This window comes from Colobus angolensis, unplaced genomic scaffold, assembly GCF_000951035.1.
Source record: "Colobus angolensis palliatus isolate OR3802 unplaced genomic scaffold, Cang.pa_1.0 Scaffold95, whole genome shotgun sequence".
Taxonomy (NCBI): Eukaryota; Metazoa; Chordata; class Mammalia; order Primates; family Cercopithecidae; genus Colobus; species Colobus angolensis.
This window is the reverse complement of record NW_012123487.1, coordinates 2,428,112-2,440,685: the sequence shown is the minus strand read 5'-3', so window position 1 is coordinate 2,440,685 and position 12,574 is coordinate 2,428,112. Positions and strand designations below refer to the sequence as shown.

At 54.7% G+C, this 12,574-nt stretch overlaps 3 protein-coding genes across 6 annotated transcripts in view; 1 reads left to right on the top strand and 2 right to left on the bottom strand.

Moving 5' to 3' along the window:
- The window catches only part of AAMP (angio-associated, migratory cell protein), a 6,264-nt gene extending 4,621 nt beyond the window's left edge, over nt 1-1,643 (bottom strand). Inside the window, exons 1-2 of one of the 2 annotated variants that reach the window (XM_011932278.1) lie at nt 1,352-1,643; nt 769-921 (exon numbers count right to left, since the gene is read on the bottom strand). In XM_011932278.1, coding sequence (XP_011787668.1) covers nt 769-921; nt 1,352-1,472 — 274 coding nt within the window. In that variant the 5' untranslated portion in view covers nt 1,473-1,643. Of the gene's footprint in view, nt 1-768; nt 925-1,351 lie in introns of both variants that reach the window. The other variant, XM_011932277.1, reaches the window with a different exon arrangement.
- A 135-nt stretch (nt 1,644-1,778) lies between these two features.
- PNKD (paroxysmal nonkinesigenic dyskinesia) overlaps nt 1,779-12,574 on the top strand; it is a 74,129-nt gene continuing 63,333 nt past the window's right edge. Inside the window, exons 1-3 of one of the 2 annotated variants that reach the window (XM_011932273.1) lie at nt 1,779-1,987; nt 2,770-2,938; nt 3,972-4,347. In XM_011932273.1, coding sequence (XP_011787663.1) covers nt 1,921-1,987; nt 2,770-2,938; nt 3,972-4,164 — 429 coding nt within the window. In that variant the 5' untranslated portion in view covers nt 1,779-1,920 and the 3' untranslated portion in view covers nt 4,165-4,347. Of the gene's footprint in view, nt 1,988-2,769; nt 2,939-3,971; nt 4,348-12,574 lie in introns of those variants that run through there. The other variant, XM_011932272.1, reaches the window with a different exon arrangement.
- Nucleotides 5,608-12,574, bottom strand: part of TMBIM1 (transmembrane BAX inhibitor motif containing 1) — an 18,761-nt gene continuing 11,794 nt past the window's right edge. For both annotated transcript variants that reach the window (XM_011932274.1, XM_011932275.1), the window contains 10 exons: nt 11,495-11,595; nt 10,765-10,829; nt 10,510-10,563; nt 9,987-10,037; nt 9,408-9,447; nt 9,106-9,143; nt 8,839-8,926; nt 8,449-8,544; nt 7,446-7,499; nt 5,608-7,034 (listed from right to left, as the gene is read on the bottom strand). In XM_011932274.1, the coding sequence (XP_011787664.1) occupies nt 6,888-7,034; nt 7,446-7,499; nt 8,449-8,544; nt 8,839-8,926; nt 9,106-9,143; nt 9,408-9,447; nt 9,987-10,037; nt 10,510-10,563; nt 10,765-10,829; nt 11,495-11,595 (734 nt within the window). In that variant the 3' untranslated portion in view covers nt 5,608-6,887. The remainder of the gene's footprint in view (nt 7,035-7,445; nt 7,500-8,448; nt 8,545-8,838; nt 8,927-9,105; nt 9,144-9,407; nt 9,448-9,986; nt 10,038-10,509; nt 10,564-10,764; nt 10,830-11,494; nt 11,596-12,574) is intronic.

The window sequence follows — 12,574 nt, the reverse complement described above, 5'->3', positions numbered from 1 at the left end:
GAGTAGCTGGGATTACAGGTATGTGCCACCACACCCGGCTAATTTTGGTTTTTTTTGTTTGTTTGTTTCTTTGGGTTTTTTTTGAGACAGCCTCGCTCTCTCACCCAGGCTGGAGTGCAACGGCGCAGTCTCGGTCCACTGCAACCTCCGCCTCCCGGGTTCAAGCAATTCTCCTTCTCCTGCCTCAGCCTCCCGAGTAGCTGGGACTACAGGTGCCCACCACCACGCCCAGCTAATTTTTGTATTTTTAGTAGAGATAGGGTTTCACCATATTGGCCAGGCTGGTCTGGAACTCCTGACCTCGCAATCCGCCTGCCTCGGCCTCCCAAAGTGCTGGGATTACAGGCGTGAGCCACCACACCCGGCCAAATTTTTGTATTTTTAGTAGAGACTGGGTTTTGCCGTGTTGGCCAGGCTGGTCTCGAACTCCTGACCTCAAGTGATCCACCTGCCTCAGCCTCCTAAAGTGCTGGGATTACAGGAGTGAGCCACCGCACCTGGCCAAAGATAACTTTTTAAAAGAGAACTAAGACGTTAATCAAGGTTAACCGGCAAAGTAGAGGGAGGACTTGAAGCCTGACGTCTCAACTGATGCCAGAAGTGAAGCAGTCATCCATTCTGCCACAGGTCCCCACCTGTGGGCTCCTCCAGCGCCAGGCCAGCATCTTGCTCATCTCTGTGTCCCCCATAACGCTCTGTCCACGGCGGATGTTTAATGCTTACACGCCCACCTAAACTGATTTGAGGTGAATCGCCTCAAAGACCTACCTGAGTGCAATGCAAAGGTGACCTCACTATCGTCGGGGCCCTCCATGCTGCCGACCACCCCTTCCTGGGGTTCTAGAACCCAGCCCTCTTCGTTGCCCTCTTCCTCCTCTTCTTCCTCAAAGTCCACATCTTCCATCTCCTGGGCGAGGTCATCTGCTTTGGGGAGAGGGTTAGAAGATGGGGCTCGGAAGGCGGTAAGAGGTACGGAGAGAAGCGTGAGGAGGCCTGAGGCTGGGGCGGGTAATGTGGCGAGAGGGGAAGGTGGAGTCATACACACCGGGGTCCCAGGGGCGCGCGGGACACAGCACGGGAGGCCAGGGCTGGCCAGCGACCGTGCGGGAAGGGAGGGCCAAGGGGATGATGGGAAGGGGGTGTGTGAGGGGAAGGGCCAGAGGAGGCGTCAGGGAACCCCCACCCCAGCCAGGCCTGAGAACTAAGTCTGAGGGTGGGAGTGGGGGAGGAGGGGAAGAGGGATATCGGTAGGAATGACCGGTCGGGTGTGGAGGGGAGCGAGGAAAAGCAGGGGTCAGAGGCCAGGGGTAAGCGTCTCCTGTCCCATGGCCTGAGGAGCGGCAGTTCTCACCTGGGTCCGGCGGACCGGGATCAAGTTCTACCACCTCGATAATCTCTTCATCACCATGGAAGCTTAGGGTCTCCAGTGGGGGGGTGTCAGCAGCAGCCCCGCTTTCCGATTCGGACTCCATGCGGCGCAAGCGGCCGATCCACTTCTCTGGGCCCAAACGCCTCCCAGAGTCAGCTCTGCGCGACGACGCGGAACTCGAGCCCCTCCTCCCGGGAGGAAGTAGGCGTAGGCGACTCCCCGGCAGGAAGAGCGACGGCCGTTCGGCCAATAGCTACGAAGGTTGGCTGGACGCCCCACCAATCACAGAGCGGCATTGGAAGACGGGGCCGGGGCGTGGTAGAGAGAACCCAAACTCCGCCCCGCCTGACTCCGCCCCCAACTGGAGGGAAACAAGCGAGCGTGCGCGCCTCCGGGGTCTCCTGGGAAAAGTAGTTCTCCGGGGTCGGCTCTGTGGGTTTCTGGGAGTTGTAGTTTCTGGTCTGTAGGCAGGACGGAAGGAGCGGGGGAGGCCCCTTACGCAAACTACAATTCCCGGCGGGGAGCGCGGTGAAGGGGGGTGGGATTTGAACATGGCGGCGGTGGTAGCTGCTACGGCGCTGAAGGGCCGGGGGGCGAGAAATGCCCGCGTCCTCCGGGGTAAGGAGAGGGGCCCCGGGGAGGGCAGGACAGCAGAAGATCCCTTTTCTTTCACATCCAGCCTGACGGTAGCAGGAGGTCAGGGCTCTCGGTTCCTGACCACACTTTTCTGCAAAATCTTAGAGTCTGGGGGTGAAGAGATGCTCTTTAGAGGTCACCCAGTGCATCCCCCCGCCTTTGGGTTGCTCGACACCTCCGGGGTCTTGCTGCGAGAGGGAGCTCCTAGGAAGCCTGATAGACTCCCGCGCTCCAGGTGTTTCACACTCACCGCAGTGCAGAGGAAAGAGCCCCAGGCTTCTGGAGGCTTGGGTTCCAGCCCCGGATAATTAGAAGTTTGACCTTGGGCAAAGCAGTTTGTCTCTCAGGGCGTCAGTTTCCTCTTCCATACAGTGCGGGGGATGGAGTAGACTATCTTTAAGGTCCCTTCCAGTGCTAACATTTGCAGTTTCAAAACCTTTTCCCGGATTTCCTTCATACGTCTCATGCGAGTCCCACTGCAGTCCTTCCCATCCTGTCGTCTGAGGAAGAACAACAGCAAAGCTTTTCGTCCTGGCACCAGGGTGATGAGCTCGCAGTGACGTGGAAGTGGCTTCCAAAGGTGCCACCTCGATGGCGATTTTCCCATTTCCCTTTGGATTCTCCCTGGCACTTGTTACTTCAGACTGCAGTCACTCCCCTTCCCCAGATCTCAGCCGTTCCTCCCCAGCCCTTACTGCCCCCCCACCTCCCCGCTTGCTTTCTTCTCATCTCTTCTTACTGACCTTCCTTACCTCCATCCGCAGGCATTCTCGCAGGAGCCACAGCTAACAAGGCTTCCCATAACAGGACCCGGGCACTGCAAAGCCACAGCTCTCCAGAGGGCAAGGAGGAACCTGAACCCCTATCCCCGGAGCTGGAATACATTCCCAGAAAGAGGGGCAAGAACCCCATGAAAGCTGTGGGACTGGCCTGGTGAGTTTTAACCACCCCTTTGCCCACCAACGGGGCGTGGCTTCTAGGGAAGGGCAGGACTCAGAAACTTCTCCAAGTTTCAGGTGGCGAGCTGAATCCAAAGTTGTGGGAACAGAATTGTTGGGTTCGATTGGAATCTGAGACGGGTGGGGCAGGGGATATGGGAAAGTATGTGAGAATTGAGAAGATAGTGGGTTTACTGTGGAGTAAGCTGAGTTGATCTGATTCAGACTTGGGTCCCTGGCCTCATCCTCCCTTTTGGGAGCTTGGAGTGAGACTCAAGTTGAAGTTAAGTAGTTCGCTGAGATCATGTGAGATTGTACTAGTTGTATAGTAGTACTCAGAAGGCGTTATGAACATTGTGATTGGGCTCTGACTCTGACCTTAATAAACATATTATTGACCAATATTAAAGGGAAAGGAGGAAGAAATCAACTTTTTTCTGCATGTGAGGTGTGCTAGCACTTTGCCATGTAATGTTTTAGGGTTTGAGATAAATATTACATCCCCATTTCACAGAGGAAGGAACTGAGGCTGAGCTAGGATTCTCACCTGGTCTGTGACTCCATGCTCTTTCCCCCACACCAAAGTGCCTCCCAAGCAGTGGTTACTTAGCTTAACTGAGGGGAAACCTGGGAGGGGACCTTGACCAAGTCTCAGAGAGGGAAAGCTTCAGGGCTGCCTGGAAAATCCTGCACAGGTGCTATTGCAGGAATGCACAGCCCGTGCTGAGGGTCAGGCTCTAGTGGGGAGGAGGAAAGAGGTAGGCATAGACCCAGCCACACTGGGCCTTTTGTGCCATGCCTAGGAGTTGGACTTGGCCAGGAAGTGATGGAGCACTATTAAGGGGTGTTAAGCAGGGAAGTGACAGGATCTGATTTGTGTGGGTCCCTCCAGCAGCCAGCACAGAGGACGAATAGACTATAAGAGGTATTGCAGCATTCATGCAATTGAAGCTAGAATGACTCCCCCAAGCTCCTCTGGCTCAGGCTTGGCCCCTCCCCAAACCCCGTGCACATCTCCCCACCCGTAGGGCCATCGGCTTCCCTTGTGGTATCCTCCTCTTCATCCTCACCAAGCGGGAAGTGGACAAGGACCGTGTGAAGCAGATGAAGGCTCGGCAGAACATGCGGTTGTCCAACACGGGCGAGTATGAGAGCCAGAGGTTCAGGGCCTCCTCCCAGGGTGCCCCATCCCCTGATGTTGGGTCTGGGGCGCAGACCTGAGGAGTGCTGCGACCCTCCTAGGGTATTGACTGTGAAGCCCTCAGGTTCGGCCCGGATTCCAGTTCTTGCCTCTGAGGTCCACCAGAGGGCGCATAAAGCCCAGGCTGCTGCCAAACCTACGCCGCCCCACACCAAGAGCCAGCCAAAGGCAAATAAAGTTACTGAGTGTTTAGTGGAAAGGAACCGGGTCTGGGTTTGTGAGTCCCTTGGGATGGGAGGGGCAGAGGGTGGGGCTGGTTACTCATGTGTGCTCCCTCTCACAGAGCTCAGTGTTCCCAGCTGGATGGTGGGGCAAACCCAGAGATTTAAGTGCAACCAGCCTAGGCCCTGAGCCCTCAGGACCAAGCCCTCAGAGCTGCCGGCCAGGAGGGTGGGGTCCCACTCAGCCTTGAAACAATAAGGAGAATCAAAGAAGGTATTCAGGGTGTGGAGGCAAAAAAAGCATGGCTCTTTACTGAGTCCAAAGGACTCGACTCTGGGCCTCAGTTTCCTCATTTGTTTTTTTGTTGGGTTTTTTGTTTTGTTTTGTTTTGTTTTTTGAGATGGAGTCTCGCTCTGTTACCCAGGCTGGAGTGCAGTGGTGTGATCGTCAGCTCACTGCAACCTCCACCTCCTGGGCTCAAGTGATCCTCCTACCTCAGCCTCTTGAGTAGCTGGGACCACAGGTGAGTGCCACCATGCCCAGTTACTTTTTGTGTTTTTATTTTTATTTGTATTATTTATTTATTTATTGAGACAGAGTTTCACTCTTGTTGCCCAGGCTGGAATACAATGGCATGATCTCAGCTCACTGCAACCTCCACCTTCTGGGTTCAAGCGATCCTCCTGCCTCAGCCTCCAGAGTAGCTGGGATTACAGGCACCCACTGCCACTCCCAGCTAATTTTTTTTTATTTTTTTTTTTTTGTATTTTTAGTAGAGATGGGGTTTCACCATGTTGGTCTGGCTGGTCTCAAACTCCTGACCTCAGGTGATCCACCCGTCTCGGCCTGCCGAAGTGCTGGGGTTACAGGTGTGAGCCACTGTACCAGGCCCAGTTTCCTCATTTGTAAGAGTTGGGACTGGTGATTTCTAAGACAGGAGTTGACATGGACTGAACCTGCAGTCCATCCCCTCCATCTGCAAAACTGTAGGTATACATACAGCTCTTTGGGGAAGACAGTTAGCTCTCATGAGCTTTTGGAAAGGGTCCATGGTGTAGCAAAGGTCAAGCAATACAGCCAAGAGGTCTCTTCCAGATCCAGTGATCCAGTGTGGTAGGGTTGAGCTCTCCCTTTCCCCACCCAACTCCTGAGCCTTCACTAGTCTATTGCATCCATCCCTGGGAAGTGCTGCAATAGAGTGTATTTGATTACCTTGGAAAAGGTGGGAGAGACCAACCCAGAATGCAGAAGGAAGAAGTGGATGCTTCGGGCAGAGCCAGACATATTCCTGGAGCCATACAGGATTTTAACTTCTAGACATAAACTTTATTACATTTCTAGTTGTGTCCCTTTGTGTGATATATTTAGGATTAATTACTTAATAGAGAAATCCTAACTATATCCTTAGGCTGATTTGATTTCTGCCCCCACCCGATAGACTGACCCTTGTCCCCCTTCCCCATTCCAGCTCAAGGCACTTAATATTACAAAGGCAGTGGCTGGCTGGAGAGGTGGGCCTCAAGTCAGAAATCCCCCAGTGCAACTTAAAACAGAGAGAAGTCACCTTCCTCTTAGGACCGTCCCTGGGTTAGCAGAAAGAAATAATACAGAAGTCGTCAGTACCACAGTGGGCTTCAGTATCTCCCTAACCAGGTGAGGGGCCCCCAGGCATTTTCCCTACCGGCACCGAGTCTCTCTTCACCCTGGCTACTTCCTGGCCACACGTATGACTCTGCTCCTTACTTTCTGCTCTGAGCTGCCTGAATACAGACAGGAAGCAAGAGTTCACTCTGACCAGAGATCTCAGAAGCCCGCAAAGAGGCCCCAGCAGCTTTGAAGAATAGGGAGCACATGGCCATATGTGGCCTGTTCTGTCTTATACCGTCACAAGCCAGGAGCAAGCCCGGGGGAGATGCTGTTCCGTGCTGGCCTGTATAGATTACTTTGCTCGTTCTATTATCTGTCCCCCATCCCTAACCCAGATAAACAATATATATATGTCACTGAAACAAGAAGGGATTGAAGCAAGGAGACCCATGGGCACAGATCTCGTCTACCTTCCTGAGCTAATAGATGCCAAACCAAAGGAATACAGGACAATGGCCTATGTGTCCAGGACACCAGGGACAAATCTCTCTGGCTTTGCTGGGGGAAGAAGCAGCTCCAAATGCGTAGCCAAGAAGCCTGTGACAGAGGTGGGAGGGGAACCTCATGACCTTGAAATCACTTCTACCTTTCATATTCCTTTCTAGCTATCGAATAGGCTCTTTTCATCTTCCTCCCAACCCCAGCTGTTAGGAAGAATATGGTACCATATAGTAGGTGGTGGGGAGAAGACACATCTTCAGCCTAGTCCCTGCCAAGCCCACCAAGAGCAACGGTTAGTCCCTAGCTCCTCCGTCCCCACCAGGTACCCACACATCCATAGCCAGAGAGGCCACCTGTCTCCAGAACAGAAAGGAAACTGGGCATGTTACTCAAGGGGAAGGAAAGGGGCCTGAAGCCCAGACCACAGTCACAGGGCCCAGCCCTCTAGCTTGGAAGGGAGAGCCCAGGGTCGGGTGAAACAGGGGCTTGCTCCTTAATTGCGATCCCCCATCAGCTGCAGCACAAAGGTGAAGATGTAGATGATGTCTGTGTAAATCTGCAGGGCGCCAGTGATGTAGTCCTCCGGGCTGATGGTGTGCTTCCGGTTCCCCAGGACCAGCTGTGTGTCATAAGCCAGGAACTGCAAGGATAGGGGAGCCAGAAGTGAGAACTCAGGCATCAGTGTCCAGAGCTCATTTTAGGTCAGCAGATTTGTCCTGGGGGCCTATGCGCTACACAGTGCTTAGGGCCACATTAATGCACAGCATAACATATGGGCTCTACGCTGTAGCCGCTCACAGTGTAGGAAAGGAGGTAGACACACCGTTCTCAATGATATGGCTGACTAGTTTTCTAATAGCAGGCAGCGTCAACAAAAGATGGCGAGAATGCCCACAAAAATCAATGGAACCTCTGGACAGTAGTGAGAGGAATGGCCAGCTATGCCCCCATTCCCTGCCTCCCAGGCAGTCTAAATTCATGCCCCCTTCCCTAGGTTCCTCCCCTCATCCCTTCAGCTCCCCTTCCTAGAGTGGGGCTGGGACTTACTCACCAGGGTGAAACAAATGGCCCCCAGAGCAGCATAGAGCATGTGGAGCCAGTAAACCTGGGGAAGAAGGGGACAGGGAATGGCATTAGAAACCTCAGCAAAGCACAGGCCTCAGCTTCCCCCAGGATAGTGGCATGAGAGTGGGTAGAACTAGGGAAACTAGCTCTCCATGAAAGGCTACTGCCTTTCCAGATCCTGGAGGAAATTAAGACTGGTGCTATATCCAGCAGAGAAAGCACAGGCCATCCTGCAATGGCTGTATAGAACCAGTCTCCAAAGCCAGTCAAGGTACACAAGTATCCACTATACTTCTAGAAAAAAGGCAGTTGAGTTACAGCTCTAAAGGGGGCGGATCCAGCACCCCCTCCCCACCCCGCCCCGTCATGGACAGAATTCAATAGACCAGTTCCTACAGCCCAGCCTGGGAGGGGTAGACTAAGGAAAAGGGAGGCCCCTAACCCCTCTGGTGAGTATCAGAATCCGGGAGCACCCACAGGACAGCCCGTATGACATGCCCACAGGTGGCCATCCACAGAACGGCAAAGCCGGCCCATAGGCAGGCAGCCCTCGTGTCCCCATCCTTCCCCTTCGGCACTCTTCTCCCCGAGCTGAACGGAATAAAGGAAATAATTGGATCCAGAGACCCCCCCCAAGGTCCCTTCCACCCAGGCCCACCATCTCAGTCCTCTGGGTTCCTCTCCCAGTCTGCCTCCTAGAACCTGATTCTCAGCTGCCAGGCAGATTGAATCCACCCCTTCCCCTAGAAGTGCAATGATGCAGTCCAGAGCTTCAGATGCTCTGGCTTCAAGGCCGCCCATCTCCACGTAGAGAGTCTACCCTCACCCACAAGGATGCTGCCTCCACGTTGGTGCCTTTGCTAGCCAGTCGAGAGGTTTTGGAGGTCAGAGCCCGTCCCGGGGGCCTTTGGGGCCTGCAAGACCATACTATATAGGAAGTCTGCTCTGAACACTGGGTTCACTGACCCCAACTCTCCTGGGACACTCACGTATTTGAAGTACAGCACAATGCTAGTGACAATCCCAGTCACCATGAGCACAATTCCCAGGACACAGAAGAGGCCTGTGCATGAGGTGAAGTCCACCTGCCAGGAAGGGAAAAGGAGGCACCTGTCAGACCACTGTGACAACCAGTCCAGCCAGACTGGTCCTGCCAGGGAGTCCCAGTGCTGCCTCCTAGGGGACATGGGAGTGCCCACAACATTCTAAGGACAGAAACAGGACACAGTTTTGTAGGTGCAGATGAGGAGAAGGGGATCAGGTCTCTAGGGAACATCTCTGGTGTACAGGGGTCCGCGCCTGCCCAGGCCTGCTCAAGGGCCAGGCCTGATAAGAAAGGGGAGTCGGGGGTGCCAGGGAAGGGCCCTCCATGCCCTCACCTTGGTCTGAAAGCAGAAGATGGTGACTGAAATGGATACCACCGCAGTGATGATCATTGCAATGATGACGGCTTTGGTTTGGTACATACTGGGGAGAAGCAGGAGTTAGAGACAACAGGCATTAAGCCACGTATGAATGACTTCAAAATCACCACTTCCAGAGGGCACCTGCCCAGAATCCACCCATGCATCTGGCTGCCGGCCCAGGAACACCCCGCTCCCCACAATACACACTTCCCAGGAGTGGTGCTTTATCCCTCAATGTACCTGGAAATGGTACCTGTCATGAAGCCCATGGCAAAAGTCTGAGGGAAGGAGAGAAACAAGAATGAAACGCTTAAAAAGGAAGGCAGGCAGGGCACTGGGGGAGTGGCCATGGTGGCCTCTGCCAGAGCTGGGCAACGCCACCAAGTTGGAAAGAGGCAGCCACAGAGGAGATCAGAACAGGTGGCCCAGATAAGGTGGGGGAGACAGCCAGGACGTCATTCTGCAGTGTGTCCCCATCCCTTCCCTGGGACCAGCCTCCCTCTCAGCATCTCCACACCCTCCCGCCACCCTTCTAGACTTACAAAAAGGGTCAGCAGGATGATGTTCCATGGGAAACGGCGTCTGAAGGGAAACAGAAGCCCTGATTAAATGACTCGGGGCCCCTCAGGTGTCAGAGGTTCCTGCAGCAGAAGGAAGTGCTTGGCTCCTGTGCCTGGAGGATTAAGCCGTGACTCCAAGGAGGGAGGCTGGCATGGCCTTTGGCACCTGTTCAGGTGTTCTAGGCAGGGACAACATAGGCCAGTGGGACAGACCTGTGCTGTGGTGCCAGAAACGCCTGGACTGGTTTGCAGCTCTTACACTGACTGCCTGTGTGATGTGGAGAAAGTTACTCGGCCTCTTTGAGCCTCAGGTTCTTCCTATCTGTTAACTGGTTAAAATGCTACCTGTCTTGCAGGGTTGCTATTAGAGTGACAGCTAGTTAGCTCCTGCACACACATGGTCCTTTGTATACACCTGAACAGTAGCTGCCATCATCCTCCTCCTCATTTCTTGTAAGTTTCCATTCAGCTGCTATAAAGGAATCCTTTTTCTTTCCAAAATACTCGGCCCCCACCCCAACCCCTGTCACCCCTCTCACTGTCTAAGTCTCTGGGACTCACCTGGGTCCCTGGCAGCAGGCAAGGATCAGGTAGGTGACAATGAAGACAGCACTGGGGAGAAAGAGATGGGGAAGCAGTTCAGGCCCAAACCTGCCCCATCTGGCAGCACACACCAGGCCAGTGAGTCGGGGCCCAAACAGCTGTCTGGAAGTCTGAGGGAAAGCAACACAACAGGAAGCAAGAACAAGATTACCCCCAGCCAGGGTCACTGAGATGCTCTGAAGCCCCAGGCTCTGGCCAGGAAGGAGGTCTGGGGAGGCTGCAGTTGACGGGCTGAGAGGACGTGGGGGCTGCAGCACAGCGTGCACGCCACCACCAGCAGGTCCCACTCTTGCTCTCTTGACTTCTGGCGGTCTGTTACTCATCTGGGCACACACACCCACACCCTCTGGCATGGGAAACCGGCACCAACTTGAGGGCCCTCCCAAAAAGTATTTTGATCCTGCCCAGCAAAGCTGGTCACCTAGAAACAGAAGCTGCAACCCCCGCCTCCCTGCCCGACCGCAGAGGAGCACACACTCACTAGGACACGTAGTAGACAGCCACATTCCTCCTCACAAAGGCGCTGACAGGTTCCCTGTGGGGCGGGGGGGACAGGAGGAGTCACCCTGAGGCTTGTCTGCCCCACCCAGGCCTGCCAGGCAGCCCCGGCACCACCTTCTCTAATTGCCCATAGTCACCCTGAGAGCAGGGCCCACCGCCACCCACACTCCCAGCAGGTGACCCTGAACCCCCAGGGCGGCAGGAATGGGTGGGGTGGCAAGGCCTAGAGACTTACACAAAGGTGAAAATAGCGATGATGGCCACGGTGATGAGCAGCTGCACGGAGATGATGGAGTAAACCTGGATACAGACGGCCGGGCATGGGTCACCATCTGGCACCCCTGGCCTCCCCCAGGAAGCTGCCAGCCCCCAATCCTTTCCTCCCACTCAAGAACCCTTCCTAGCTGCAGCCTGGCCCAGAGGCGACCCCAGTGAGATGCCTGGCTCAGAGGCTATGTGTCCTCAGCCCCCCTCCCATGCTCCCTGCCATCTCCCCTCCTGTCCAACACCAGCCTCGGTGACTACTGACTTGCCCTGCCTGGCCACCATGCTCTACCAGTACGGCCTCTGCACTTCCAGCAGCTCAGTCTGCACGTTCTGTGCAGCTATGAGATGGAAAGCGTGGGTTACAAGCGAGTAGGATCATTTCTGGCTCCAAGCTGCCTATAGTCTAAGGGGAGAAAGATGTCTGGGGAAGGCAAGCACTGTGGCAGAACCCACCTAGGAGATTCTCCCAGACTGAATGTATCCTCCCAAAACATGGTCAAGAAGAGAGGTGCAAAAACAGGGGGAACCCTGCAGTTAGAGAAGCCAGGTGACCCTCTGAGAAGCAGACAAGGCTAGAGAAGACAGGCAGCCAGCGTATTTCATGGAATTGGTGCCATGGGGCTACTGTGGCCTACCCACTCCCCATTCCCACAGCCTGAAGGGCCCCAGGTACACCCACCTGCCTGCGCGTATCTTACCTTTCGGATAAAAGTGTGTCGCACTTTCCGGTCATCCCACTCTCCAGGCCCGAAGCTATCACTCACCGCTCTCTCCTCCCCATCATAGCCATGGCCTGGGCCTAGGGACAGATGACACTTGACCAGCTGGGGACCTGAGATATGTGGCCTCAATCCCAAAGCCTCCCTGACACTCTCAAAGTCTCAGGTATCTCCAGCCAAAAGACAAGTGTTATAACAGGAACTCTTCTCCCAAGCTACGGTCCTCTAGACACCCTCAGAGTGACCCAGAGCTGGCCTGTCACGAGGGGGTTTAGGTAGGAAATGTTCCTCGCATGCATCTGTGGAGGGTTTCTGTGTGCCCAGCCCACGCCACTAGGGGTTCACTGCGGGGTCATAATGTAGTGAGGAAGCCAGGCAGGAGCATGTGCGGGCATCCACTGGGGCAGCCAGCCAGGGCAGAACAGGGAACAGGGACAGAGGGTCAGAGAAAAGGAAGGCGGCAGAGTGCAGCGGCAGAGTGCAGTTTGTGCAGCAGCAGGGATAGAGCCAAAGACGGGGATCTGCATCAGCCTCACAGAGGCAGGTGTGCAGGGGGTGTGCGTGACTGCAAGACCCATGCGCAGATCCGCACCAGCGCACATGTCCAGGTGAGAGCTGGCTGACAGCCCTCTGGCGTTCAGAGACGCTGCAGGGCTGCAAACATTCCCTGGATGCCTGAATGCCTCTTTGGGAACTACTTTTAAAATCCACACTTGAGCCACCCAGGAAGACTCATTGCACTCTAACTTCAACTCATTTCCTTTTTTTTTGAGATGGAGTTTCGGTCTTGTTGCCCAAACTGGAGTGCAATGGCATGATCTCGGCTCACTGCAACCTCTGCCTCCCGGGTTCAAGCGATTCTTATGTCTCAGCCTCCCGAGTAGCTGGGATTACAGGCATGTGCCACCACACCCGGCTAATTTTTTGTATTTTTGGTAGAGACAGGATTTCACCATGTTGGCCAGGCTGGTCTTGAACTTGTGATCCGCCCACCTCAGCCTCCCAAAGTGTTGAGCTTACAGGCGTGAGCTACTGCACTTGGCCTCTTTTTTTTTTTTT